The sequence below is a fragment of the Zalophus californianus genome, chromosome 14, assembly GCF_009762305.2.
Source record: "Zalophus californianus isolate mZalCal1 chromosome 14, mZalCal1.pri.v2, whole genome shotgun sequence".
Classification (NCBI taxonomy): Eukaryota; Metazoa; Chordata; class Mammalia; order Carnivora; family Otariidae; genus Zalophus; species Zalophus californianus.
Window position 1 is genome coordinate 46,669,603 of NC_045608.1, and position 25,440 is coordinate 46,695,042.

The window sequence follows — 25,440 nt, forward strand, 5'->3', positions numbered from 1 at the left end:
TCTGGCCCCAAAAGAGGTTGTGCTTTGATGATAGTTCTGTTTCTATAGCCCCTGGATTTTTGTCAGAATGAGAGCAGTCATGTTCATGGCATTTTGAAAAGTTCCCCTCATTATGCATAATTCATAGATTCCGTGAGTGTAGTGGTATTAAAAGCTCCATCAAGGACTGTGTAAACAGAACTCTGAAACCAAAACAGTAAGGAAAAGACCGATAGAATTGATAGTACATGGATCAAAATATTGGGAGAACTGACATAAAAATGGACTTCTGTATTAAAAAATATCATAAACAAAGTTAAAAAATGAAGACTAAAGCTAGAATTAGCATCCTTAACATAGGAAGAACTCTTAAAACTTGGAACATAGCAAAAGGATAAACCTACAAAAAGAAAAATAGCCAAAATACCTAAACAGATAAGATAAGATACACAAATGGTCAGTAACCTATGACCCTCATGGTAGAATCAGTGAGAGGCAAATTAAAACAAGGGGAAAAAAAATCATTGGCAAATGCTGAAAATATTCTCTGTTGGGAAAAGGTTTAGGGAAATAGGCCTCTTATAAACTGTTGGCACGTATGTACGTTGATAAAACCTTTGGGACAAGTGGTCTAGTATTTATACAAATTAAACAATTTGTATAGGGAATAACTTAGTTGTACCACAAACGCATGCACACACATTGGAAAACATACATACACACACGTGTACGCAGAGACTGAACCAGCCCTCATTCGTCACCTGTGAGGAAACTCCAGAAGTAGATTCTGAGTGGGAGGGAGGAGAAGGTGCTGTGATCTGCCTTGCTTAGGTCAGGTACTCATACCCTTGCTGAGACCAGAAAGGTTTTCCAGAAAAGCAGGACCCTTCCCATTCTCATCACATAGAAGGGCTCCCCAAGGAAAGGATATGTCTGACAGTTGATGTGTTAGTTTCCTCGGGCTGCCCTAACAAGGAACCACAGAGCGGGTACAGAAATAAGTTTTCTTATAGGCCTGAGGTTGGCAGTCCAAGATCAAGGTGTTGGCGGATTGATTTTTTTTCCCCCAGCCGTCTCTCCTCGGCTTTAGATAGCCACCTGCTCCCTCTGTCTTCATGTGGACTTTCTCCCGTGTGTGTGTGTGCGTGCGTGTCACCTTCTCCTCTGTGTGTGTGCGTGTCACCTTCTCTGTGTGTGTGTGCGTGCGTGTCACTGTGTGCGTGCGTGCGTGTCACCTGTGTGTGCGTGTGTGTCACCTCTGTGTGTGCGTGTCACCTCTGTGTGCGCGCGTGCGTGTCACTGTGCGCGCGCGTGCGTGTCACCTTCTTCTCTGTGTGTGTGTGTGCGTGTCACCTCTGTGTGTGTGCGTGCGTGCGTGTCACCTTCTCTGTGTGTGTGTGCGTGCGTGTCACTTTGTGTGTGTGCGTGTCACGTTCTCCTCTGTGTGTGTGCGTGCGTGTCACTGTGTGTGTGCGTGTCACCTGTGTGTGTGTGCGGGTGTGTCACCTTCTCTGTGTGTGCATGTCACCTCCTCTGTGTGTGTACGTGCGTGCGTGTCACCTGTGTGTGTGCGTGTGCGTGCGTGTGTGCGTGTCACCTGTGTGTGTGTGCGTGCGTCACCTTCTGTGTGTGCGTGTGTGCATGCGTGTCACCTGTGTGCGTGCGTGCGTCACCTGTGTGTGTGTGCGTGCGTGCGTGTCACCTGTGTGTGTGTGTGCGCGTGCGTGCGTGTCACCTTCTGTGTGTGTGTGTGCGCGTGCGTGCGTGCGCGTCAGCTTCTCCCCTAAGGCCGCCAGTTATATTGGATTAGGGCCTGCCTGAAAGACTTCATTTTAATGTGATTACCTCCTCAGAGACCTTACCTCCAAATACAGTCACATTCTGGGCTACTAGGGATGAGGGCCTCAACCGCTGAATTTGGGGCGGCGGAGGACACAGTTCGGCCCCTAACAGCTGTCAGTGCCAACCTAGTGTCTCCTCACGGGCACTTGGGGTTTTCCTTTCTTTTCACACTGACGCCCCTGATACCCTGGTAGCCTCTGAATACAGGGCCCAGCAAGTTACCCCAGAGGTCTCAAAACGGAAAGATTCATGTGCCAACTTCGAATAGGCTTGAATCACACAGTTTATACTAAGTCAGTGTAAAACCCAGCAGGAAGCAAGGGGGGAAGGATAGCGTGGCTCAGTGCTCTGGGGTGGTGCGCAGGGGCAGGTGGGAAGGCCGTGCTCCCTGAGTCCTGGGGTACGCAGCAGGCGATGTCCTGCTTCGCTCCGCACATCGCTGACCACAGCTAAAACAGTGGGCCGTCAGGGGTTTTATTAACGCTTCTTGAGTAGAGGACACATGGTGGGAGAATGGGTGTCACCAGGGGATGGTCCCATTAAGCCGCCTACCTATTAATGTTTCATGTATATAGTTCGTGTTTTGAATATTTTGCGCTTTTTGTCTATTTAGTGTCCTGTGTATTTAGCACCCAGGTGCCTCGTGAATATTAGAGACCTTGTGGCCCTTTAGTGCTCTAACACATGCAGACAGGCTCTATCTGCTTGCAGAGTACGTATTGTATTCTTGACACATCTCAGGAGTTCAGCCTGTGTCTAAAACTCTGCTTACTGGTTACTTAAAACCTCTCGAGAGAATGTGCCTCTATCTTACAGACTTCTGTATCTTACAGAGCTGGAAATTCTCCAGTGAGTATTACAGTGCTCTGGGTGGGCATCACCCTCTCCTCCCAGCTGAGTCCACAGGGGACTGTCGTGTTCTCTGACTTGCTACTGTAACAGTGATCTCCTCTCTGGTGTGGAACACAGCAGAATTGAGTGATACCAGCATTATTTGAATGCCGGGAGACTGGTTCTGAGCTGAGACCTTTTTGTGAGCTAGTGGTGTCATTTGGTGTTAAATGCGATTTGGAGGAGGCACCAAAGGAAACTGCTTGGAAAGTGGAATCTTGCCTTAGAGGTTCAGGGAAGTCTGGAACTTGATGTCCTTTTAGCACTAGAGGCTGGTCAGGCCCCCAAAGGGACGTGGCTTTGTTTCCATTTCCTTTTTTTTGCAATTCTAGAAAGGGAATCTTTTGCTTGGTAGCTGAATTCAATGTATGCTCCCAGCTTGGTATTGCTAGTGGGAATCTTCCAGCAGAACAGAATATAACATTAGTAACTCCAAGTTCACTGTGCTGACTCTGAAAATTATTCAGACTTTTTGTGTCTTCATACTTACTTTCTAAGTGGCTTGAAAAATATATTGTTGTAGAAGTATTTACATTTTTAAAATTGGAAAATGTGATTTGTGGTCACTTACATGTTTTCTTTTTCTTTGTCTCCTGTCTCTTAGGCAAGAATACACACTTAGGTATTTGTGGTAGAATCTTAAACAGCTTTTATTTATGTCTGCAGGAAAAAATCTAGAATTTCTTCCAGTGGTCTAAAATAAAATATAGAAAGTTAATTGCTATTTATTGCAAATCTTTCTAAATGTTGGAAAACTGATTTATTTCTCAGCACTAACAGGTGACCTACACCTATTTTTAAAGTTAACATACCTTCCCTAAGAGCATTTTATGTGCATTAATTCATTTATTGCAGTATCTCCTGAGATTTTCATTTATAATGAAACAATTTCTCAAAGTCCAAAATCCTGTTGGTTATGAAGTTGGCACTGAAATCTGGTACTATTAACTAAAGTTTAATATTCTTTGTTATGTTGTATGTCCATTAAAGGAAAAAATTTAAATTGTGTTTTAAACATTTTATAGATTTATTTATTTGAGAGAGAGCCTGGGGCAGGGTGTGGGGAGGGACAAGCAGACTCTATGCTGAGTGTGGAGCCCGATGTGGGGCTTGATCTCATCTCCCTGAGATCATGACCTGAGCTGAAACTAAGAGTTGGCAGATGCTTAACCAACTGAGCCACCCAGGCACCCCGGTATTTTATACATTTTAAATGAATTATTCGGTTGAAAGGTATGGCTCTATAATAACTAGTTATTTACATAGTTCCAGAGCATGGAAAATATGAAAATATTTCCTGCAAGTCTGCAAGTTCTGGCATTATCCTGATACCAAAACTCCTAGAGGAAAGCACTGAACAAAAAACTACAGGTTGACTTCATTCTGAAATTAGAAACTCTAAATAGATACTAGCAAGTCAAATCCAACAATGTATTTTTTAAATGCCACATTATGATCTTAGTAGGGCTTATTTCAAAAAAGCGAGCATGATTCAGCCTCAGAAAATGTCTTCCTGTTTTAACCTGCATTAAGGAAGTAATTAATAAAACCACATAGTCCCATCACTAGATGGCTCAAATGGTATTTAATGAAATCCACTTTGAAAACTAAACAAACTATTAGCAAATTAGAAATAGAAAGGGAACTTTGTTTGGTAACGATGGCATCTACTAAAAGCATCCCACAAACTATATTTAATGGTGCAACATCAGAACATCCTCATTGAAGATGGGAATAAAGCAAGGATGCGAGTGGTGCTTGCTAATAGAATCTTAACTGGTGGTTCTCACCAATTAGAGAAGTCTCTTATAGAGGAAGAGACAACACTATCATTATTTGCAAATGATTTGAATATCTCCCCAAAAACTCCAAGAGAAAAAGCTTTAAAAAAATCATGAGGGTTCATAAGTATAATGTGACATATGCAAAATCAACTTGCAAAAATCCAGAGTTTTCCAACAACACCAGCAGCATTCACTCAGAATAAAATGAAGGAACAAATCCCATGGACAGTTGCCACAGGTATCTTAAAACACTTAGGAATACAGCTATCAAGAAAGATGTCCTGAAAAACTAGAAAAACACGTTGTATCTCTGTGGCAACAAAGCAGTAGCTATACATGGTGCTGATTTTAATTTGGCAACAGATACACTCCATTTAATTTGGCAAAGACTTGTGCCTTTGTTCTCCATTGCTTCCTCTGGAAGCAGATAATGCTTGCTGACATTATTTCCTCATTTTACCAGTGAGGAAACTGAGACGTTAGGTAGTTTTTGTGATCTAGAGTGTCCATGCATAATTCACGGGACACAAGCCTAGATGGTACTTGACCTCCAATTCTTGGCCTCATGGTTGTTTCGTTCTAGCCTGTTTTCTGTATTCTCTTCAGCCCAGCATATGTGTATTTCCTCAAAAAATTACACTGTGAATCAAGTATTAAATTGAAGATAATTCTTCTTTCTCTATTATGTTGTGGATATTATAATTTATAATCATAAAAACTCCTATTAGGTCGTTTTTATTCTAAATTATTTTGGTGAAGGAGCACCTGGGTGACTCAGTGGTTAAGTGTCCAACTCTTGATTTTGGTTTAGGTCATGATCTCAGGGTCATGAGATCCAGCCCTGCATTGGGCTCCATGCTCCCTGGGAAGTCTGCTAGAGATTCTCCCTCTCCCTCTGCAAACCACTCCCCTGCCCCCCCCCGTTCCTGCTTGCCCTCTGCGTGCATGCTTTCTCTCTCTCTTTCCTCTCTCTCTAAAAAAAAAAGTAATAAAAAGTAAATTATTTGGTGAAAAAGAAGGAGAAATCGGTTTTCACCAGTTTGATGGCTGTTCATTGTAATTCTTTAATGAGTAATCAGGCTAGAAGTAGAATTAATTTTGTAGTTACACTTATTACTCTTGGGATAATATCGTTAAGCTCTGTAATGGTCTCCATACCTTCTGGTTCTGTCACAATGCTTATGACATAAGGAACAGTCGTACTTTTCTTCACAGTTTAACTTTGAAAGTAACACCCTGTACTCATCTTCTAAGGCCATGGAACAAATTATCACAGACTTGGTGGCTTGAAATAGCCACCAACAACTCTGGAAGTCAAAAGTCCAGAATCCGTTTCACAGGCTGAAGTCAAAGTGATTGGGGTTGGCCCTCCCTCTGGAGGCTCGGAGGACGGTCCATTTCTTGCCTCTTGTGAGCTCTGGGGGTTCCTGGGCTTGTGGTTGTGTCTGCAGTCTGCCTGTGCGACCCCGTTGCCTCCCCCCTGCGTGCATCAGCTCTCTCTGCCCGCCTCTTATCAGGACACTTGTGATTGCATTTAGGGTCTACCCCGATAATCCAGGATAATCTCCCCATCTCAAAGCCCTTAATTTAATCATATCTGTATATGCTCTGCCAGAAGGACACATATTGTGGAGGCAGTCAGAGCAGAGTGAATACTACCCCATTGCTAGTTTGTTGCCCTTGACCAAGCCACTTCACCTCTTTGAACTTTGGTTTCTCCATCTGATAATGGAACTTATCAGTTCCATTCCAATACATGCCAATCGCAGATTTTTTTTTTTTTTGAAAGGGCTAAGAGAAACAGTGTTGATTCAAATATTGCTTGGTTTGTTTTTTTTTCTAAACTTGCTTTTAAAGCCTTGTTGTGATTTGTCTTTGTAGCTCAAGCCTACTGTCCCAGGCACTTAGTAGTTGCCCATTAATTAGCCTTCACAAGTAGTTTTTGGTCTTCTGAAGGGCAGTGTGGCATTGCATTGTCATGCAAGGTACCCACAGTTGGACACAGCTTGGTGGCGATGGCTCATCCAGAAATACTCTGTGTGTGGTAGTTGAGTGGCAGGAACTTAGCAAACTGAGGAGATGCGTGCAAAGCAGAATCCGTAGCATGGTGGTTTCGTGCAGATATGCTAAACTGAGTGCATGTAAGAAGCAAGGAAAAATCAGTTGATCCAGAAAGAGAAAAGTTAGAGGCGGGCGTGATGAGTGTCCAGCTAGCTTGCTCTGCAACACACCGGTGCACACGCACACACACACTGCATACAAGATTGATTTTTAAATTCAAAAAACAAAATTTTTTTGACACCTCTTTGGGACCTTGGTGGCTTTGTGCTCATAGCCCAGTGTGAACGTCTGACTGGGTTGGGGCCTGTCTCACATTCCCGAGAGGGTCCCTCCAACTAGATGTTAACCTCCTTGAGACCAGGAATCACTGGTGTGGGGATGCGTGTCCTCTCTTAGCCTTTGTGGATGGGGACAAGGGTTTGAACGCTATCGTCTGAACCATCCTGGCAGAATGAAACATTACTTTGGGCATGAACAATTATTGATCCAGCCAAGGCCTTGGTTAATGAGTCATTTGGCTTATGGTGTTCCTGAGTCACAGGATGTCCTAAGGACCTCTCTGACTCATCTGTGTGGTCTGTGGTGTTTGAAGAGGCCTCACGCAGTGACCATGCATCACCGAAGGAGCCAAGGAGTGGGGTAGCCTTTCTTCTACGATCTTTTCTGTCCCTGGCTGGCTGGCTGTGGAGAGGAGAGGCAGAAGGGGCACTGGAAAGGGGGTGGCCAAGGAGCAGCAGAAAGGGGCACATAGGGAAGCCCAGGGAGGGCTGAGTGTGGAGCCAGGGTATGGCCCGGGGCATGTATCACTGAGAGCAGGCTGTAACCAATTTTTAGGGCATTTAGGATTTACATTTATTAACACCTATCATTGCTGTATTTAGGATTGAATTTGATGCTTTTTAGGTACTCCTATCAGGTGCTCTGGCATGAGGTTGGCAGACTTTGAAAGACCCTTTCAAAGGGGTCTTTAGTGGAAAGCAACACTAAATGTATTTACTCAGGAGTAAGAACAGTCATTGGAGAGTCCGTTGGGCTCTGGACAGTGCTAGATGATCCCAAAAGTCAGAAGTGAGTGTTAGTGGCGGAGATGTAAGGACCAGCAGCAATCAGACAAAGCATTCTGGATACAGATTCGCACTAGAGGCTGTATGACAGGGTCCGTGGGTTACAGTGGGGAGAGTGTGCTGAGGGAAGGCCTAAAGGAGGCTTTGCATACTCACTCAGCGCTGATGGGGCTCTTTCCGGCCTGGGGTGGGTCCACACACACCCCGTCTCATTATACTTCACTTTACTGCACTTTGCAGATACTGGGTGGGTATTTTGTTGCTTTTTTTCTTACATATTCAAGGTTTGTGGCAACCTGTTTTTCCGACGCATTTGTTCACTTCATGTCTCTGTCACAGTTTGGTCATTCTCACAGTATTTGGAACTTTTTTGTTACTGTTATATTTGTGAATGGTGATCTGTGATTACAACTTGCTGAAAGCTCAGAAAATGGTTAGCATTTTTTTAGAATAAAGTATTTTTTTAATTAAGGTATGTACATTATTTTTTTAGACACAGTGCTATTGCACACTTAATGGACTACGGGATAGTATAAGCATAACTTTTGTGTACACTGGGAAACCAGAACATTTTTCCGACTCACTTTATTGCAATATCCGCTTGTTGCGGTATGGAACCGAACCTATGCTTATCTACAAGGTAGGCCTGTTGTATACACAGGAGGGTGAATTTCCTGCCAGAGCAAAAGAAGTGCTCTGTGCCAAGGTTCATCTCACAACTGAGGCAAGTTGGAATGTTCCAGAAATTTTGAGATCATTCTCTTCTATGCTGTTTTAATCTGTTTAAAATAACTGTTAAGGAAGAAGATGCTTTGGAATGAAGATAATTATAATATTAATGACAGATTTTAGCCAGTAACTCTGTTTTCGTTTTCTCTTCAGTGTCAAATCAACAGTGCCTTGACTTCTTTCCATACCGCCTTGGAGCTTGCGATAGATCAGCGAGAAATCCAACATGTCTGTCTGTATGAAATTGGTAAATATGAAATGTCTGTCCAGCTTCTTGTCATGAAATGGTATTAATGCATTCAGCTTATGTCCAGCTGGATGGCTGGCTTCTTGTCGCAAGTCTTAATGCATTTTTGTGCATGTCTGCTTTTTTAATGCTATTCAGTTTGGATCTTTGTAAAATGCTTACTACCTTTTGTGAGAATAAGACTTTGTTACCGTAGCACAAGCGGTGATACTTACCTCAGTAATTGTCCTTACTGCTTTAGAATTTATTCTTTATAACATTCTGATTTTAGGATAATAGGTCATGTTAAAGGAATGGACTAAAACTTTTGTAACTACTTTATCTGACTGCACATTAGAATCTAAACTATGTTTCCCTCCCTTGCACTAGTGTTTACCTGGGAAGAAAAATATGGCCTGGGAGAGAGTTGGGCATGTGGACCCCAATCCCAGCCCTTCCCCCAACTAGCTTGGAGACCTGGGAAGAGTTGTGTAAGCCTCATGGTTGCCATGAGTGTTGAGGTGCCTGCCCTCAATGGTCATGAGGTTTAAATGAAGTAGGAGTGAGCATCAGGTGGGGTGCCTGGCACACAGAAGGCCCTCCACATGTGTGAGCCCCTTCCTTCTGCTTTTCCTCTCCTGCAGACAAATTTATAAGCAGACATGGAAATATTTATTTGCTTACAGCTTTCTCCTCCCTGTCCCAAATTGTTACTATGAGTTTCTTTGCTGACTGCACTAAAATTCTGTCCTGTTATATTAGCAATTCCCTAAATCTTTTACGTAGCCTTAGCCGTTGTTCTATGATGCTGAGGAAAATCAACACAGCAGTTGGGTTTGAAACAACCATGACACAATGTAATAAGGGGTTCATGTTGTTAGGGTTTCAGCCCAGTATGACAGGGTCACATCATATGGTACCTAGAAAGGGAATGAAGGAGCCAGGGAGCAGAGAAGTGATGAGGTAGTGATGGAATCAATGGGAAAATCGGAACTCCCAGGTTCTCTGCAGAGAGGGGAAGACGAAATGGGGAGTGCTCAGGGGGCATTTGCCATCTGTCAGGTTGAGACCCTATGATGCTTGCCACTTGCTTATATGCTGTGGACGTAATTGTTGTCTTGGATAATTTTAAATCTCTTTAAAGAAAAGTACAAACTAAAAGATTGGGAACTTCCCAGTAAAATAATGTTTTAAGCACCTCTTATGGTTTAGGGAAAAGAGCTGAAGTGTAATCCAATGGAAAATATATTATGTCATCCATCCCACTGGAGCTCTGGGTAGTAGCCATAACAGGATGGAATGTATTTCGAAGAATTTGAATTAACACCTAGATTTGGTGGGCTTTTTTTTTGTTCTTAAGATCCTGCTGCCTTTTTTCCCCCCACTTTTACTGATATATAATTGACATATAATGCATTAGTTTAAGTTGTATGACATAATGATTTGATACGTACGTGTGTTGCAAAGTGGTTATGATGGCCTTTCTTGGTGCACCGTTTCAAGGTCTGGCAGAATGGAGGGTTAGACCTGAAGGAGGCTTGGAGATCATCGAAGCCTAACCTCCAAGGCTTAGGAAAGTTAACCCAAGAAAAAGTAGCACAATCCTGACTCAGGCTTCTTATTCATATTCAGTGCCACCTTCTCCCCTACTTTGCATTTAACTCCCATCTTCTAGGATGGACATGATTAGGCGCAATTTTTACTGGAAGCCATGTCGACTTCATATCCTATCCCATAGAATTTGACACTGGATTTTCTAGAAGCGTGGATCCCTCTCATCCTTGTACTTCAGTGGCAGATCCAAGATGACACAAGATACCAGAATTTATGATGGGGGGGATATTGTGACAGGAGAGAGCAATGGCCTTCACTCCTTGGCCCTTTTCTCTTCCTAGCTCTGTGGCCTTGGGCAAGTCACCTACCTCTCCATGCCTTAGCATTTCTCCTTGGTAAAATGAGGATACCATCTGCCACCTCGGGAAGCCCCTAGTAGAATTAGAGTTATACCAGGTGCCTGGCTCAGGGCTTGGCACGTGGAGGGGCTCAGGCAAGGGAAGGTACATTTCTGAAACCAAGGATAGAATTCCTCGCATTTTTGCAGCTGCCAGAATGCCTGTCTCATGGTGTTTTGATCCAGGAAAGATAGGGTTCTTTCTCAGCTCTGCTGCCAACCTGCAGAGGGAAGGTGGGCAAGTACTTAGTTTTTGACCGGCTTGTCTCCACTCCTCACAAGGGTTTGAGAATTAATAGTAATCATTAAGGAGCCATGTGAGTGCTTGAAGACTTTTTGAGGTAGTCGCTATATGCAGTCTAATGATACTCCTTCTTTTTCTGTGCCTGGGGCAGCTTTTGGAGAAGCACTGCTGGGCTTAGATTAATCTCACAACCCAAACTGGAGTGTAGGATACGAGTTAGAGTGTTTTCATAGAAATCTTCATGTCCCTCTATACTGCTTTAAAAAAATTATTTGGGGGGGGGGTGCAGAGGGTGAGGGAGAGAGTCTTAAGCACAGGCCAAGGCGGGGCTCCATCTCACAACCCTGAGATCACGACCTGGGCTGAAACCAAGGGTCGGACACTCAACTGACTGCGCCCCCAGGTGCCCCCCGCTATACCGCTTCTCTGCCGCTTAATGGGTTATGAAATCAGAAGTGCCTTGTCTGACTCAAAATGTCACACTGAAAATATTTAAGTGACAAAAGATCATCTTTAGGTTTTCAGGTAGTATACATGCGACACTCAAAGATAATCAGCAGTTACCAGATTCCTGGCTTAAAGATGGGGTATAAATCACTACTTTAGGGTCACCTACTAAAAATATTTCTTTCATAGGTTGGTGCAGCATGATAGAGCTGAACTTCAAGGATGCATTTGATTCCTTTGAGAGGCTAAAAAACGAGTCCAGGTGGTCGCAGTGCTATTATGCCTATCTAACTGCGGGTGAGTAGCCCACTTCTGTGAGTTCTGTCTCCCACACACATTGGCTGGCGGGAGGACGTGGCGTTCTCCTTCCTCACTTTTCCCCAGAATGTTAATATTTTGTACTGCCGAGTGCTACAGTGTTCACTGACTCGGCGGAACCCTGCAGGCCTGCAGACCAGCTCCCTCCCTGGGCTGGTTTTGTCACCGGCTCTGTCCTGAAAATGCGTATTGTGACGGTTCCTGCGCATTCTGCCCTCAGCAGCCTCAGCCTCCCCTTACTTTTATCCTTTGCTTTCTACAGCATGGTTTGTAGTCTTTAAGAATTTATAAACAATATTGAAGGAATTTAACATGTCTTTTAAATTGTGCTAGTATTTCTGTTTGGATTGTTAGTACCCTGGTTACAAAGTTGCATAGATTTTGAGTAGTCTGCTCCAAACCTGTTTTACCTATTAACCTTGTTTACAGTGTTTGCAGAGCATGAGGTATTTGAACACTGCCCATCATGTAGCAGGAACATCTGTCCTTGCTGAGCTGAATGAGCGGGCATTGCCTTTTTGGTCCTCTCATCAGGCGATAAAGATGTGCTGCCACCTGGTGGACACAAGGGTTGTCTGTGCCCTGCGGGACCTAAAGCACTGTTGCAGAGGTGGGAACCCGAGAAACCCAGTGGCTGTAGGTTTTTTGCCTCTAAGGCTGACCTCTCCTTATCCAGCCATATAACATTACTTAAAGTTCAAGACTAATCCAAACATAATTTAAAATTTTAAGTATCTCCTTATTTCTCTATTTGGATTTAATGAAATTAACGAATTTCAGTTCATTAATAATTAATGAGTGGAATTAATGAAACATTTCCTGTCATTCCAGTCCCTTAACTAATCTATTTAAAATAAGAGAATTAACAGTGGCAAGAATGCATGTCCTGGGTGTTCAAAAAGTGCAGTTCATTAGGACTGCGCATGAAACCGTTTACACCCACACTCTTTACTGCAGTCCCCGCAGGGCATCTGTTTTTGTATGGCTCTGTCGCGGATGTTCGAATGGGATTATTTTCTGTATACGGGTTAGGATACTGTGTCTCACACCTTAAGAGTTGTTGTGTGGAGCTCACAGCCTCTCAGATGACAGTGGCAGCTATCTGCGGAGTGGCCTCCGTGCGCCCAGCATGCTGAGGAGTGGGTGAACTGAAAAGCGGAGGTCTTCACGACAACCCAGTCATCGACTGTTAACGTGTTACGGACTCACACAGTCGGTTGTGGGCAGCGGTTTCTTTTTTAATCTTTGTGGAGCATAGAACACAAATAAATGTACAGCATGGCTGTGTACAGGAGCATTTATCCTCCAAATACTGGAAATGCCAGGATTATCACAGGCTGTAGGATCTGGTAAAGCATAAGAGCCTTGTCTCTCTGCCTTCTCAAGGGGGTCCTGTGTGGATGGTAAGGTGTGTCAGGAGCTCCCGAGAAGGGGACGGATCACTTCTGTCCTGCAAGCTGCCATTGGAGTTGGCCCTGAAGGACAGGTGCTTGTCGACAGGCAGACCTAGAGAGGAAGCTCACTCAGGGGCCAGAATCACTGCCACCAGAGGCTTCGTTTCTGGTACTGTTCAGTTGTAGTAAAATATACATAACGTAAAATCTACCATTTTACCCATGTTTAAGCATTCGGTTGAGTGGCATTACGTACAGGTACCTCGTTAGGCAGCCGTGACCGCCATCCATCTCTTGTTTAAATTCTGTGACTCTGTAAGAATGTTATGAGTGATCTGAGGAGAATCTCAGGCTTAGCTGCAACAGACATTACTCTTTTTCACTGGCTTACTCTGTGACCTTAGGCACGTGTTTAACTATCTTGAAACTTTACACCCTCTAATCTATAGCCTGATAGGGTTGGTCTACAAAACAGTCATTGCATTTCCTTCTGGTTTTGAAATGCTGTGAGAGATGAGGTCTTTTTGGATGGATTCAGACCCCTACCTCTGGACCAGGGCTGCTCCCCTAACTGGGAATGTGGTTGTGTTTCCCTTGAACATTCAGCCTAATCCCTCATGCTTCCAGTACAAAATCTTCTGCCTCTCCCATCACCTTGACATCGGCAGCCTTCTGTGAGTCTTGGTGCTTTCGCTGCTTTGGCCATGTCAACCGCTGTCCATCCTCTGGCATGGGTATGCATCAGATTTACCAGTAGAAAGGGCCCAGGACTGTAGGGACAAAGTCCCTAATTTATTCTACACTTCTAAGAATAAAAGTTAGCTGAATTACTGTGGATTATATGACAACTTGTCATATCCTGAATTTTCCATGATTTTAGATTGTTTTTAATGAATGAACATTTAAGGAGTTAGTTTGAATATAAACTAGGTTGTAATGTGGAATGCCACTGAGACCACTAGGACTAAAGAGAAAATTAAAAAGTCAGTAAAACCATAACTAAGAGGCATCTAGTATTACATTTTCCATGTAAACCCCTTCATTATTACTTGTCATTCAGCTTTTATAAATTCCTTTGATTTAAACTGGAATTAATCTAGTTTGATGCCCACGTTCTCTGAATGCACCCTGGATCCTGATGGCAGATTGAGTTGAAGAATGAGTGAAAGGCACATCTACTGATACATTAAAAGTTAGAAGGCAAACGTTTTTTAGAGAGGTCTCATTTGGCCCCATGCTCTGCTTGGCCAAACCCCAAACTATGAGTAGAGGAGCAGCTAGTTTTAGGAGTGCTCAAATAAAGGAGAAGGAACTAGGTCCTCCCAGCTGGGGATTGAGAAACAACATGTGCCAAAGACCACATCTAAGGAGAAATTGATATAAATGGATTCAGTGCCATTGGAGTTGAGAAGAGAATGACAGAGAGTAGTTGGGAAAGTTGCACCTTCAAAGATGAAGCGAAGGATATGTGATTAAGTCTTTGCCGGGGGATTGGGACGGGATGAAGATTGTGTACGGACTTTCAAAATCTCCTCCTCCTCCAGGGCTCAGCCTGACTCCTAGCTCCTCAGAGTTTTCCTGATCACTCCAAAGAGAAAAGATCCCTTCTCTTCCTGAGCTTTTCCCAAAGCACTTTGGGTTTCCAGCCCTTGAGACTCTTGTCACCTTATACATTATAGCTATGGGACTATGTGTATGTCTTATTTCTCCAGCTGAAATTTATGTCGCTTTAGGGGTCAAGCATGTGTTTCTTCTTGACATTCTTGCTGGTGTCTTGTAGGTGGTAGCTGGCCAATGGACACATGTCAGACTAATTTCATGACTTTCTTTCCAGACACAGGGATACCCTCCTTCCATCAGGAAGATTCATGATCTTCTTGGCTCCTCCCTTTTATTTTCCCTGTATGTCCCCACAAAGCTCTGGGAACCCAGTTAGCTGGACAGTAGTTGAATCAGTAGCGTGACAGTCAACAGGGATGATATAGTGTAACAGTCTTTAAAATATGTGCTCCCATTTCTAATTTGGTAACATTTTCCAAGTACTGTCAACCTCGGTATCTTTCGGTGGTATTTTCCCCCTGATACTTAAGGAGCGCAACAATGGTTTCTTACAGTTTGTCGGGGAGCCACCGGTGACGTGGATGGGGCACAGATAGTCTTCAAAGAGGTTCAGAAACTCTTCAAAAGGAAAAACAATCAGATTGAACAGTTCTCGGTGAAAAAGGTATGTTGGAGCCCCTGGATCCGGTGTGGTATTTATGATGGGCATTTGTAACCAACGCCACCTCAGACCAGTTTGAGGAAATCCTAATTGAAGCCGGTGACTGACTTGCCATGCAGAATGCGCTTCGCCACGGGGGAGAAAATATACTCCCATGGTCCCCCTTCTCCTTTGAGTGGGAAGTGCTTGTGTTGCTGCACATAAAGCAGTGGTTATTTGTTTGAGTGGGTGAACACATTACAGACCATGCAGAGCTAATGAGGCTATCTAGAGAGGGAAAGCATCTGTCTAAAGAGTTAGGTGATTTCAGAAGAATAGAATTGGGCAGAATCTAGGCAAGAGATCTAGACTGTTGCTTCTCAATCTAGTGACCACATCACATTTTGACCTAATAAACAAGAGGAGTGTGCATCAGATTTACCAGTAGAAAGGGCCCAGGACTGTAGGGACAAAGTCCCTAATTTATTCTACACTTCTAAGAATAAAAGTTAGCTGAATTACTGTGGATTATATGACAACTTGTCATATCCTGAATTTTCCATGATTTTAGTTTGTTTTTAATGAATGAACATTTAAGGAGTTAGTTTGAATATAAACTAGGTTGTAATGTGGAATGCCACTGAGACCACTAGGACTAAAGAGAAAATTAAAAAGTCAGTAAAACCATAACTAAGAGGCATCTAGTATTACATTTTCCATGTAAACCCCTTCATTATTACTTGTCACTCAGCTTTTATAAATTCCTTTGATTTAAACTGGAATTAATCTAGTTTGATGCCCACGTTCTCTGGATGCACCCTGGATCCTGATGGCAGATTGAGTTGAAGAATGAGTGAAAGGCACATCTACTGATACATTAAAAGTTAGAAGGCAAACGTTTTTTAGAGAGGTCTCATTTGTTGCTTTGCTGGAGGGGGTTGTTCGTGTCAAACACGAACCGTGCGTTTTTGACTATCTCCAAAGTATATATTTTTATTTGAATTTGTTGGCACAAACTTAGCTGATCATTCTAACCACCTGCAGGCAGAGAGGTTTCGGAAACAAGCTCCAACCAAAGCACTGTGTGTGCTGGCCTCCATCGAGGTGTTGTACCTGTGGAAAGCCCTTCCCAACTGTTCCTTCCCCAACCTGCAGAGGATGAGTCAAGGTAAAAACAAAACCATACACCTGGTTTCTTCAGTTTCTCATTAGTGTTATCTGATTCAGAGAATGCACAGTCCATTGCTCAGGTGATAGGTGTAGGCAGCACAGGAATGTACGGACGTGTTTGCATTGTTAGCTGCATGTGGTGAGGCACGCGGACTCTGAGCGTCGTTGATTCTATAGCCCTGGGGGTGGCTGAAAGCATACATTTTTCCCCCCCAACAAAAGCCCTTTGTTTCATATAGGTTTGATTCACATGTATTAAAATGCACAGATATTAAGTGTGTGGTTCATTGAGTTTTGGCAAATATATACATGCTGGCATCCACCACCACAGTGAAGATCTGGAACATTTCCACCACCCTTGTAATTTCATTTCCCTTGTGCACCTTCTTGGCCAACCCCCACCCCCCGAAGGCAACCACTGTTCTGATTTCTCTCTCCACAGATGAATTTTGCCTGTCCTTGAACTTCATATAAGTTCAGACAGCGTGTACTTTTTATTGCTTGGCTTCCTTTGTCCGGCATAGGCTCTGAGGGAGTGATCTGTGTTGTAGCCTGTATATGTGGCCCGTGCCTTTTACTCGCTGAGTGGCACTCCGTCGTGTGGCTACATCTGTACCACAGTGTGTTTATTCTTTCTCCTATTAATGGATATTTGATTTGTTTCTGGTTTTTGATCTATCCTGAGTAAAGCTGCTACACACCTAAGTATACAACATAAGTGTACTTGTCTTTTCTGCAGACGTCCCATGCTCCTTTCTCTGGAGTAAATACCTAGGAATATAACTAGAAGCCTAGATTTTTTGACTCATGTATTAAGAAAAAAAGAAAGAAAGAAAAAACAAAGGACTGGGGCGCCTGGGTGGCTCGAGTTGGTTAAGCATCTACCTTCAGCTCAGGTCATGATCTCTAGGTCCTGGGACTGAGCCTCACGTCAGGTTCCCTGCTCACTGGGGAGTCTGTGTGTTCCTCTCCCTCTGTCCCTTGACCCGCTCCTGCTATTTCTCTCTCTCAAATAAATAAAATCTCAAAAAGAAAAGAAAACCATAGGACCATAGGTTATGTTAATGTAGTCTTCATAAAGTCATTTTTATTATAGCTGTAGGAAAAGTTCACAGGAAGAGTAAACTAAGTCTTCAAGTGAAAAGCTTTATTGGTTATTAAAGAAATATTAGAGCATTTTTTAAAGGCTTAGTGGCAGACATTTGATGCTGTCTAACCTGGCAAATTGTTTAGTTTGCTCTATACTGCTTTCTACATACATAGGAAAGGCAGACAATATTGTCACAGTCATTTTATAAATGAGACTAAAGCTCAGAAGAGTTAGGTGACGTGCCCAGCTCCCATCGAAACAGGTGTTCCTGCTCCTGGTCTGAGGAGAGCACATTGAGTAGCAGAGCTTTATGCTCTCCTACAGCTTCATCTTCTAGGAGCATGATGAGATTTAGGTCATGTAGCTAGAAGTACGATTGCACCATGAGACTGTTATGTCCAAAATAAAAACACGTACATCCAGAAAGATGGTTTTATAGAAAAGAAATGTATTCTTATTCACATACATGCTGCCCTTTTTCAAAAGAGGTTTAATATTGATATTTGGACTTACTCAAAACTAGTCTGTTAGTCACTGAAGGAAATTTGTCAGATTTCTCTACAATCACACTTTTTGATCAAATATAGAATTATCCATTGTATCACATACTTTTATGATCAGACTTCCTTGCAGGCACCTTTTGCTTATTTAAAAAAAAAAAGTCCGCCCTCAAAAGTAAAAAACTTTTGTCAATGTTGATATTCTAGAGATCAAAGCAATACAACTCCAAAAGAAGTTGTGTGCAGAGTCCCTGTAATTAGAGTGTGTAGCCCTCCTAAGGGGGATTGCTTGAAAGAAAACAAAATTTTCTTGGATGCACAAGTTCTGCTATGTCCATTTCAAAAGGATATGCATAATTTTAAACCCATCCCTAGTTGTTGATGCAAGTCTAGAATATCTACCAATGTCTAATTCAAAGTAACAATACAGAATTTTAAGTGTTCTTTGTAATGCGCAAATGCAAGGTCCTATAGAGATAATTCAGACACAAATGCAAATATAAAATAGGCTATAATCGGCAGGCACAAGAACGATTATCACTTAATGTGACTAAATATTCTCAGAACCCCTTTCCAGGTATCAAAATAAATAGCAAAGATGTGGTCATGGGGAAAGGGAGGCTCTTGAGTAAATATGGTATAATTCTTTAATATCTTTGTTAAATATTAGTGCATTTTTGAGATCAATTAATTAGTTTCTGTCATTCCCCAGTGTTAGGCAGTAATGATCCCAGTCTGCTCTGCTGTGTAGAGTACAGAGATCTTTATAGAGAAATAGTGTAGTTCCAGAAAAAATTGGTAGTGGGTGATTAATTAAATGCCCACCCAGCTTTGTGCATTCACCTTCTCCGAGTCCTCATCTGCAGCTCCCTTCGTCAACACGTGTGGTTGAATTTTTACATCCTTGTGGTTTCACTCATAGCCCTTCCCCTGACCCACCCTCCCCTATGCACTACATTCTTCCGTTGCATTGTAAGGATGTTTCTGTATATCCTCAGCGCAGCACCCAGAGTGATCCTATTAAAGTCACATGTCATTTTGCGGCTCAGAACCCTCTGTGGTTTCATCTTACTTAAAGTAAATGTCCAAGTCTATTCAGTGGCCTGCAAGTGTCCTGTGATCTGTCCACCAGCCACCCCATCTTCCCCATCCCGCTGCCTCTCACTGCCCTCCCCCCTCGCTCACCAGGCTCTAGCCACACTCCTTACTGTTCTTGAACACACCAGGCACATGCTGACCACAGTGCCTTTGCACTTTCTCTTCTTTCCACCTGCAGATGTTCTTCTCAATATCCACATGGCTCCTTGACTCATTTCCTTCAGGTCTTTACTCAATATCACCTTTACATTGAGGCTTAAATTGTACCTTTCTGACATACATGCATACTTCCATCCCCCTTCCTGACTTTATTTTTTTACCTTAGCACCAACACTTTTTTAACATATGTGTTTTACCAGTTTGTCCTTTGTATCATCTAGCTTTTCCACAAAATGTTAGTTTTCTAAGGGCAGAAATTTTTTTCTATTTTGTCACTGCTGTATTCCAAGCACCTAGAACTGTCTAGCACATAGTAGATTTTCAGTAAATATTGAATGAATGAGCGCATAAACTGTGTTCCCCTTTCCTTGATACTCTTGCTGTAAAATCTTTTTTTAAAGATTTATTTATTTTAGAGGGGGTTGGGGCAGAGGGAGAAGAGAATCTTAAGTGGATTCTGTGCTGAGCGCAGAGCCTGACATGGGGCTCCATCCCACGAGCCTGAGATCGTGACCTGAGCTGAAACCAAGAGTCGGATGCTTAACCAACTGCACCATCCAGGTGCCCCCTGAGGTCTTTTTATAAGGAGGTATTCCCAGCCTAGCTTTTTGAGACAACTCCTGCTTCTATAGGTTCACAGTTACCTCTTTGCTACAGTGCCAAACTCTTTCAATTACTTGTTCTGGAACTTTGAACATTTTATGTGTATATAAATGTATATGCATATATACACACACATACAAATGATTGTGCATATATATGTGTCTATAAAATCTTACCAAATCTCAATATCTTTGTTGGTCCACAGAAACAATTACTTCCTTTCCTCTCCTGTTAGCTCCACTGTGTTTCCAATTTCCACCTTTCTCATGTCCTTGGAAAACTTCGGTAACATCCTCCTATGTGTACGCATCCTACACAGGAGGTGGTGAGCTTCTTGAAGTGGAGGGATTATGTCTGATCCCCCCTCGGTGACCAGTGCAGTGCATCAGTACAAACATTTGGAGGTGCCCACTGTATGGCTTATGACATTAATATGGAGTTTTTAAAAGAATTTTTTAGAGTAGTTTTAGGTTCAGAGCAAAACTGAGCAGAAAACACAGAGTTTTCACCTGCCATGCCCCTCACTACCCCGTCCACACAGCCTCCCCCGTCAGCATTCCCCACCTCATCGATACATCGGTTATAGCCAGTGAGCAACACTGACACATCATTAGGTTTAGTTTTCTATTAGGGGCCACTCTTTGTTTTGTACATTCTATGTGATTTGACACATGTGTAATGACATGTATCCACTCTTATAGGTAGCATCATACCAAATAGTTTCACTTAAAAATCTTCTGTCCTCCATCTGTTCCTCACCCCTCCAGACATCTGATGACCACTGATCTTTTGTAGTGCTTCCATAGTTTTGCCTTTTCCAGAATGTCATATAGTTGGAATAAGACAGTATGCAGCCTTTTTAGATTGGTTTCTTGTTCTTAGTAACAATAGGATGCAATCTCGAGTCTTTTTGTTGCTATGATGTTTGATATCTTTGCCTTCCTTTGAATAAGGATATTCACTACCGGTTGAGGAAAAGGAACCTTCTGAGTATCAGGGGGCAGGATCATGAACTGTGAATAAGTCATTAAATAATGAAATACTTAACTCTTGATGATATTTAAGAAATTAAGGGAGTGTGTATTCTTCCTGCTGTTTTCACTTCTCTTTAAGCTTGCCACGCAGTGGATGATTCATCTGTCGTTGGATTAAAGTATTTGCTTCTTGGTGCCATACACAAATGTCTAGGAAACTCAGAAGATGCTGTTCAGGTAAACTGTTTAATGCTGCTGTTGTGGCTAAGGAAAACAAACTGAAAACTTATATGTATGCTTAGTAATAAGAAAAATGAGAAATGCATTCAACAAAACTGAACCTCCCACTACAGTGTGAGTTTTATCCACCATACTGATTCAGGTCATCTCAGGTGCCAGAAGTTGATGATGGCTAATACTAGTTTTTAATGTAACTTCAGATTCTTAGAATATTTCTTTACATACAGGCTTCTTTTCTGACACTAGCTACTTATCAAAGATGACAGTCTCAGAGAAGGAAATGAGGATGCAGATAGTTTTAAAGGAACAGAATGAAGCTTCATCGTTAAGAGAAATACAAAAATGATCAGGTGTGTCCGTGTGTTCACCTTTCTTGTCTCTGCAGCGGCAGATTACTGATGCAGCACTGGAGGTGAGGTCTAGAAAGGTGTTAGCTTAGGCTCTTCGGGGTACATCTTATATGGAAAAGAACCTTTCATTATTTTCAAATATAGTTGGGATTTTTCTGAGGTGTTTGTGTGGTTGGATGTTTTGAAGTATACCTTAGTGTTATTTTGATTACTCTTTGAAAGAGTTTATGTACAGTAGTAGAGGCCTTTGACTTTTAAATCCTAGGGTGTTGAGGTACTTGTATTACAATTTCAAATTTCTCAGTGTGGAGTCATAATAGTTATTATACAGCTCTAAATAGCCTGTTTTAGATCATATGCTTAGATATCAGCAAGACGCATGTCAAGGGATGGCTTGTGGGCTTTCTGTTTTAAATACTAAAATGATATGTTCAGACTTGGAGATGCAGATAAAGATGTTTTTGGCAATACGATCAGTAGAGGCTAGGGTGTCAACTGGAAAAATAAGTAGCACCAGTTGGGCTGACTGATGGGAGCATAACCTGGAGGGGAGCGTGTGGGGAACTTCTGAGATATGGATGAGGATGGACAGGAAGAAATAAAGATTCAAAGGGAAAAAAAGAGAAAATCTGATCTAGAATACAGAAATAAGTCCCCCCTTTCTGCCCCCTGAAGAGGTTAGGCACCTTATGTAGGGAAATGACTTAATTCTGATAACATTTGTATTACTTTCAGTTCTTCCAGCGAGCTGTTAAAGATGAGTTGTGTCGTCAGAATAACTTATACGTTCAGCCATATGCCTGCTATGAACTTGGCTGCCTTCTGTTAGATAAACCAGAGGTAAGATCTTATATAGTTCCTTAAATGATGTTCCTCGGCAAAAAAAAGTGCAAGTGAGCAGGCACAAAGCATCTGTCCTTCACTTCAAGTCAATTGATTGAACATAGTGGGGTTTGTTTGTTTGTTTTGTTTTTCTTGATTTCCTGTAGGATGAGTCCAGGAAGCTGCTAATCCTACCTTACTGTGTTGAAGGAAGTAACTTCTTCTCTGGAATTACAAGTATAAGTGTAACTTTTTGGACCAAAACTCATTTGAGTGGGAGATCACTGCCTTTTTAAGGATGGTATGACATGGTGTAGTGTGGCTTATTCAGAATTGCATTATGGTTCCATTTCTCTGTTTAACTCAGTATAGGATACTGGTTAACCGCATACCTTCCTCCTAATATAAAACAGGATAAAAAAATACCCGCTGTGCCAAGTTAGTAGAGATTATGATGAGAATAAATGAGGATGATGTGATGATTGCTTCAAAAATTTTAGAATATCTTATAAATTTGATGGTTACTATTGTGTATTTAAGTACACTGGGACAGTGTTTAAAAAAATACTGGATTTGCTTGATACTTTCTTTCAGAAGCTCAGTTATAAAATATTAGCTTTATAAAAGTCTAATTTTTAGTAAGTTCACTTCCACTTTCAAATATGTGGACTTTCTAGAAGTTGAGCTAAATCAACATAAATAGGATTCTAGCCTAACCCTTAAACAGGTAGCCTATCTCACCAAAGATAGGCTTTTAATTGGTAAGTCTTTTCATTTGAAATTCTAATTTTACCAAAATAGAAAAGGCAAGTTTTGTGAATTTTGGTAGAAAATCCTAACACTGTATTCTTTAAGAACATTTGTACTCTTAATGCAGCCTTAAAATATATACTTAATATATAACAAGCCTGGTCTGTTTCTTGAAAGATGAAGTTGATGCCCTCAACCAGTAATGCCTTCAAAAGGAGATCAAGTAAACTTCTTAATTGTCATCAATTTTAGGTTGTTCAGTAAGATCTTAAGCTATAGTAACTCTTCTCAGTTGTTTTCTCTTACAGAATTGTGAGGATTGTGCACAATTATTTATCAGTACCTTGATGCAAACTTGTAAGCATCATTAAAGAAAAATGGAGTCATTAAACTTGAATGAGCAGCTGACTCACCTCGGTGTCTACTGAGAATTGTTTTCATTTACCTATCCTCTTATAATAAGCATTTTCTGCTTGAGTATGTATAAATGTAGATAATAAGAGATAATATGTTTTTCTTACATTCATAGACTGTAGCAAGAGGCAGAACTCTACTTCTTCAAGCAAAGGTAAAAATACTGTACCTACCACCTCTTTCCAGGGTGCTTGTTACCTAACTCTGTTATGTCCTCTTGAGTCTGAATTCAAGAAGTTTTGTGAGATGATTGTTCTGATGGATATTTCTGGAAGGGAAAAGTAATAACTAATTGATTCAGTGATCACTTGATTTTTTTTCTTTTAAGATTTATTTATTCTGGAGAGAGAGAGTGCATCAGAGAGAGCGGGAGGGAGGGACAGAGGGAGAAGAGGGAGAGAGAATTTTGAGCAGACTCCCTGCTGAGTGTGGAGCTCGACACAGGGCTTGATCTCACAACCCTGAGATCATACCTGAGCCAAAACTAAGAGTCAGACACCCAACCGACTGAGCCACCCAGGTGCCCCATGATTGCTTGATTTTTAAAGTGAAATTTACCAATATCCTAAGAAACTCATGAAATTGCCTATCCCACTTTATAAACACACTTCTTGTTTGGGAAAATAATCTTCGATTCATAACTACAATCTTGAGTGAAGAATTTCTAACAGCAACTTAGATTGAGCACAATTTAAGACTACCGTTTCAGGAATAACATGAAGAAAATTTTCCAAAGACGGCAATAATGACATTCCCCTGGACGTTTAACATGAACCCAAAGTTTGAGGTTTAAGGGAATAAGAAAATCGAGTGGATGGGAAGTTGTTGGTAGGAGTGTTAGGGATTTTATTTTGGGAAGCACAAAGCCATGTGGTTTATCCTGCAGTATTTCAGAAAGCTTAGCTAAGAGAGTCCATAACCCTCTTTCTTTGGTCTTGCAGGAGGATTTCTCTGGCTACGACTTTGAAAACAGATTGCATGTCCGCATCCATGCTGCTCTGGCCTCTCTGAGGGAACTGGTTCCTCAGTGACGACACGGGGTTTCTGCTCTGTCCCTCCCCACCAGGTTCTGCACTTTAAAATAAAAGCAGAGGACACAGCTCTTCCGAAGATCGGCTTTTCTTCTGAAAACCACCTGTGCCAGGGACACATTTTCCCACTTAGGCTGACATATTCAAGATCTCCTCTTTTAAACATATAGCTGAGAAGTAATGATGATGATCCTAGTAATTATAACTAACCACCTGGGGAGAGGGCTAAGTGACCTTGTTCAAACATTTTAGTTTTGTGATTTATTATTTTTAAAATAAAATCAAACTAAATATTCAACCTGTGATCCTCTAGGAACGCCTACCTTAAGCACACATCTGACTGGGTAACGCTAGGAGGTACCTGTAAAATTATCAACAGTATTATGACATAGCGTTTCTATTGTGTTTTGAAAGAAAAAAGTGCTTTCTAGTGTTTTCCTTTATCCTCTAACTTGTGAATAGCGCAGCACAGCACAGATATTCTTATCCCCATTGTCTAGACAATGAAACTCAGGCACAAAAAGGCTAATTGACTTGTCCCAATTGATTATTCCTGTTAGCAGTGGAGCAATGACTAGAATGCAGATCTCCTGATCCCAGATAGAATATTCTTGTTAAAAAAATGTTAATAACCCAGAATTTTGTTTTCCTTATTAAAACACAAATGCTCTTCAGCTGAAGTTGTGTCATCAAAAAATGCTTATCTTCAGATTGTCTGCAAAATGTTTTACAGTAATGCACACTTTATTTCCTTTGAAAGCCAACGAAGTAGGAGCAAATAGATAGTTTTACAACCAAAAATAGAACTATTTTCCTAGTTTATTAGAAAGTCTAGTCTATAGGCTAGATAAATAATACCTACATTTTAGGAGTTTCCTTTTCTTTGTGATAAATTGTCTAATTACCAGCTTTTGGAAGTCTTTTAACAAATTACTTGAAAAGGTTATTCTTGAATGAACATAGGGTTTTTTTGCCTCAGAATATTTGCTCGTGAAGGCTTTGCTGGGCTATCTGTTGCCAGGGTTTAATCATTTTCTCCTTAGCTCAGGTTATTCTATAAAAGGAATTCAAAGTTAATTTTTAATCCTTCATTGCTAATTTTTATTGTC

General features: G+C 41.7%; 1 protein-coding gene across 3 annotated transcripts in view; it reads left to right on the forward strand.

Annotated features, from left to right (window-relative positions):
• Positions 1-25,011, forward strand: part of TTC39C (tetratricopeptide repeat domain 39C) — a 109,224-nt gene extending 84,213 nt beyond the window's left edge. For 2 of the 3 annotated variants that reach the window (XM_027575872.2, XM_027575874.2), the window contains exons 7-14: positions 8,504-8,597; positions 11,408-11,515; positions 15,045-15,154; positions 16,175-16,298; positions 20,864-20,961; positions 22,050-22,154; positions 23,416-23,454; positions 24,242-25,011. In XM_027575872.2, the coding sequence (XP_027431673.1) occupies positions 8,504-8,597; positions 11,408-11,515; positions 15,045-15,154; positions 16,175-16,298; positions 20,864-20,961; positions 22,050-22,154; positions 23,416-23,454; positions 24,242-24,331 (768 nt within the window). In that variant the 3' untranslated portion in view covers positions 24,332-25,011. Of the gene's footprint in view, positions 1-8,503; positions 8,598-11,407; positions 11,516-15,044; positions 15,155-16,174; positions 16,299-20,863; positions 20,962-22,049; positions 22,155-22,303; positions 22,438-23,415; positions 23,455-24,241 lie in introns of all 3 variants that reach the window. The other variant, XM_027575873.1, reaches the window with a different exon arrangement.
• Positions 25,012-25,440: the final 429 nt, after the last annotated feature.